At 38.4% G+C, this 5,196-nt stretch overlaps 1 protein-coding gene across 1 annotated transcript; it reads left to right on the top strand.

The window, feature by feature from the left end:
• Positions 1-2,095: 2,095 nt before the first annotated feature.
• LOC131164375 (21 kDa protein-like) lies at positions 2,096-3,824 on the top strand. The gene has a single exon (XM_058121516.1). The coding sequence runs from the start codon at positions 2,997-2,999 to the stop codon at positions 3,606-3,608; it is 612 nt and encodes a 203-aa protein (XP_057977499.1). The 5' UTR covers positions 2,096-2,996; the 3' UTR covers positions 3,609-3,824.
• Positions 3,825-5,196: the final 1,372 nt, after the last annotated feature.

Below are 5,196 nucleotides of genomic sequence, written 5' to 3'. Positions count from 1 at the left end.
GTAGGGAATGGTCGGTAGTTAATATATTCATCCCATAATGATTTGAATGAATTAAAATATTCAGTAATTGATAAACAACCCCGAGTAATACAACTAAGAGATTTTTCAAGATGAAAAACTCTGCGACCATCACTTCGTAAGTATCTTGTTTTCAGCTCATTCCAAATATCAACAGCAGATGTAACATAGAGAAGACTATTTCTTATTTTCTTGGAAATGGAAAACATATTCATGAAAGAACTAGATTGTTTGCATGCAGCCATGTAGTATGGTGAGAACACTGATTTATAGAAGGAGCAAGAATCGAGCCATCAATGAATGCTACCTTATTTTTAACTGTTAGAGCAATGGTGATTGACCGACTCCATGCAATGTAATTATCACCACTAAAAATTTGAGAAACCAGTAATGCACCAGGATTATCACTTGGATGTAAGTAATATGGACTGGATGAATCATCAGAAAGATTGATCATACGATGACAATTTTGAGAACTGGTAGAATTATCAGCAGAAGTCATATATGGAATTTATCGAAGAAATATAAAAAATTTGCAGATCAACGAATTTTTCTTTGTAAAGACCAAAGATAAAAGCAATTCACTTGAGGCTTTGCAATTTGATACTAGAATAATGCCGATACAGAATACTAATCTATCAGCTTCGCTTGATCAGCGTCCGAATTTTTCTGAATATTCGTACTGCTCAGAATTTTGAGGCGCAGTCTGGCTAAAAACAGAGCTTTCGTGGTTTCTTGAAAATTAAAAAAAATTGCGGAAGGGAAGCAAGTGCTCTGATACGATGTGAAGTTTTTACATAAGTTGAAAAATTTTTCTTTATAATCTGCTTCAAATACAGAGTATATGTTTGTATTTATATAATATAAGAATCAAGAATAAAGAAAACTAACTAATTAGCTAATCTTCTCTTCTTCTAATTTAACTTGCGTAGCTTTGGATTTCAGAATATTACTTCAATTCTTGAAGTAATATTCCAACACTTATTTATCTTATTATTGATCTTATCATGAATGATTGAATCATTATATTCAATATAGTATGCACGGGCCAATCTGCATATTTTTTTTGTTTTACGTCTCGTAACTCTTCCTCAGCCAGGCTTGGGCTGAATAGCAGAGCAAGTACAAGTATTAGTATAAAAAATGCGTCATTTGTCATCAATATTTACTCACGGCCTCTCGGGAGAATCGATGACTGCATCTTTATTTATCATTTTTGTGGCTGTCCACCTGAGACAATTCATTCAACGAGTCAAAAACACTACAGTACAAGGAAGCCAGTTTTTTTTTTTTTTCATTTTTTAAAATATATATATTAAATAATATTTTTTTACAACACATAATTAGATTTGTCTTTTACAAATAATATTCTGCACTGACACGTGGTAATCTCGCTACTTGGAGTAGCAATTTTTAACCAAATCTCGCTACTCCAAGTAGCGAGATTTGTTCTGCACGAAAAATAAACCCCAGTGACACGTGTAAATCTCGCTACTTGGAGTAGCGAGATTTGGTTAAAAATCGCTACTTGGACTAGCGAGATTACGTCAGAGTCATTCTGGGAAATACTTCCCAGAATGAGGTATTATTTTATATATTTTTTTTAAAAAAAGTTAAAACGGGAAAAAACTCTGGGACACACACTCTAAACACTTATGTTATTGTGTGCGTACTTCGCTCTCTTTTATTTTTCTTTCGATTGGCTGTAAATAAATGCCTAAGCTTGGGGCAAATTTCATAAGGAAAACACAATTCACAAAAATTTCACTACACACATTTTCAAACATAAAAATTCTATTTCAAGGGAAAACAATTGCTAAGTTTGAGCATGTAACAATGGAAGGAAAAAAGAGCTTTCATCCCCTTTAATAGACAGAATGCGACTCATTCGTCTGCTTGCTAGTTCTGCCCCAGATACCACCTGAATCAGTTAAAGCAATGCTTGAGTGCTTAATAATTAGGAAAGTGGGCGAGACTGGCACCGTGTGAACTAACTACGACTTTCTGCTTAGAAATTAATTTCGTGCACGAATTTTTGGTTATTTATTCTATAAAAAAGTAGCAATCACTTGTTATCATAATCTTATTCTGTCCACTCATTAAGCTGCTTTTTTCTTTACGTACGGTTGATGTTTTCTTTGAATCTCAATCTTTATCTGTCTCCACTTTGTCTTTGTTCATTGGATGGAAGTAATTTGCTGCTGAAGGCGCATTGATTTGACTAGAATGACCCAGTGAAAGAATACTCCATCTTAAATATGATGTTGGCATATGTAGTTAAGGCGCAGCTGGTAGATGTTGGCTATCATTAGGATTCCTGGTAAATTTTAGCACTCTCTGGAGAGAATTCTCAGTTCTCCTCAAAGTCAAATAAATTCTTGATTTTCAGAGCACGGAATTGCAACAAAATTGGGTAAAAGTGTGTGCTGCCAAAGTGCCCGTTTTATTTAAGGGTAGGCATGCCTGCCCGCGCATTTGATTCAGACCTCAAACTAGAAGAATCAGAGGGTCAGCTCGGCTGCAAATCCAAACAACGCTCCCGGCAATCGCATTAAAACATGGTCACAAAGGCATTATCCTGTCCATGGAAGTTGAAGTGCCTTGATTGGACTTCCATCATCTCATCTATGACCACAAATCCTTGATAAGTTACAGCCCCACCCGCACACGCCCATAAGGCCACAACAATTAAATAAATAAATAAATGCAGAACCACCCCCCTCCCCCCCCCCTCCTCTCCCTCTCTTTTTTTTTAAGTATAGTTTTTGTTTTGTACACAAAGCTAGTATTGATCCATATGGTAGAGAAACTCATCTCTTGGGCATGGATATATTTCTATATAATAGATTCTCAAACCTGTTTTCCTCCTTGTGGGAACCACAACTACAGCCTTTTTTCAATATATATGGGGATTTTTCCTTTCCAGCATTTCATCAATCTTCCTACTTTCCCCTGCCTTTTTTTCTACAGTGACAGATATGAAAGGTTCATCTTTTTTCCCAATAGTAGCTCTGCTCATCCTCCTTCAATTGGCGGCTTACAAGAACTCCTGCTTAGCTACTAGACCAATCCCAGAGAAAGGGGACACCGGCTACATCAAAACTTCATGCAATTTCACATTATATCCTCAACTGTGCTACAGCTCCCTTTCCAAGTACGCAAGTGAAATCCAAACCAGTCCCAAACGATTGGCCTGCACTGCCCTCTCCGTGACTCTCGAAGATGCGAAATCAGCATCAACAACGTTAAAAGAGCTGTCGAAAAGCCAAGGCTTGAGGTCTAAAGAGGCTGCAGCCTTGAAGGACTGTGTTGAGCTGATGAGTGAATCGGTGGACGAGCTGCAGGAGTCTTTAGAGGAGATGGGTCACATTAAAGCCCCCGATTTTGAACTAAAAATGAACAATATTCTAACGTGGGTGAGTGCAGCATTGACCGATGACGATACTTGCATGGACGGGTTTGCTGGAAACGCCGCCAATGGGAATGTCAAGACTACCGTCCGCAAGCAAGTGGGGAAAGTTGCTCATATGACGAGCATTGCCTTGGCCCTAATCAACAAGTATGCCTCCGCACATATCACAGCGTATTAAATCTTCAGTTAATCTCCCTAGCTTGATAAATAAGGCGATGCTGGAGAAGGGAATAGGGAACTGGGAATTTGGCAACTAGCTAGCTACCAGTTGGGACTCCAACCTGTGCAAAAAATTACTAGCTCATGGCTTCAATTATTTTTCGTTTCCGTAACAATTGTATATGTTGATTGTGTCAACTTGTGCTGTAATAATATTTTTCTTTTGGGATTGCAAGATTTTTTTTTCTTCTCCTTTCTGGTTGAAGGGGTTGTAAGTTTTCCCCTGTTAATAGGAAACGGATCGCCTGAAAAAGAATATTTTTGGAAGGGAAAGAATTGCCTGTACGACGGATGAATGCAGTGATATGGTGTGCCCTGTGCGGTGGTGTAATTGCAAAATGTGTGGAATATTATTTTAACGCTTTTCTAGTCTCTTGTGATTATTAAAAAGCTCTTAATTTCTAATTGCTGCTGCTAGATATGCTTGCTTGGGACCGCTTATTTCGTGTACTTATGATGGATTTTCATCATGTAAATACTAGTTTAGAGTTATTTTCTATTAGTAGAGTTTTTGTATGCCAAATAAGACAGTATGACTACTCGGTCACTTTGATGTTTCATAGTGTTAGGATGATAATTACATAAAAACCACTTTAGGGGAGGGTGAGTGTTCATCAGTCATTGTAAAACTCACTAGTTTTTGTCAACGTGTTTAGCTTACTTATCTCCCTCACTAAGCACATAATGTCAACGGAGGTGTTGTTAATGAATTACGTTTGCTTCAATGTTAACTGCTTGCTTGCCACGACTTTCATGAATTGATTATTGTTTTCGCTGTCATTTGATTGAATGTTAATGAAAGCGTTTCTTGGATGAATGTTGGTAAATAGGCTGGCTAGTTAAACAAGAGTGCTTTAGCTAGCACCGCACAACCCTTCACAATGGTGTGAAAATAGTCGGACCGTGACACTTGGTATCAGAGCACAAGGTTGAGTTGCTACATGAATTCGATTGCCTTCATTGTGAGATTTGTAAAGCTTTAGTAAGTGACCATGGCACCAAATAATGCTGAGAGGATCAGCGTGCTAGAAGCACAGGTTGAGGCAACAACCAATACTGTGGCTGTGAAGGTGGCTCAGAAGAGAGAACTTGTTGATGAAGTGATGGGATCACAAGAACATCAAGCAGGTTTGATAGGCGACATGTTAGAGGACTTTTGCCACATAGTTGAAACTTTGCAGTCGCGGATGGCTGATTTGGATCCAAAGGTGAATCTAATGGTTCTTGCTATAGGGAACTCCAACACTCCGGGAGTTAGCAAGACCAAGGTGCCAGAACCCAGAACGTGTGGGGCTGCTTGGGATGCCAAGGAGTTAGAGAACTTCTTATTTGATGTGGAGTAGTACTTTCGCGCTGTGAGGATGGCCTCAGAACATGCAAAGGTGAATACTGCGACCATGTACTTGGTTGGTGATGCCAAACTATGGTGGCATACAAAGTACCAAAAGATTGAAAATGGAAGCTATGTAATCGATAGTTTGACAGACTTGAAGAGAGAGCCCAAGGCTCAATTATTTCCTGAGAATGTTGAGTATAATGTAAGGAGA

Source organism: Malania oleifera, chromosome 9, assembly GCF_029873635.1.
Source record: "Malania oleifera isolate guangnan ecotype guangnan chromosome 9, ASM2987363v1, whole genome shotgun sequence".
NCBI classification, from domain to species: domain Eukaryota; kingdom Viridiplantae; phylum Streptophyta; class Magnoliopsida; order Santalales; family Ximeniaceae; genus Malania; species Malania oleifera.
This window is presented reverse-complemented; position numbering and strand designations above follow the sequence as displayed.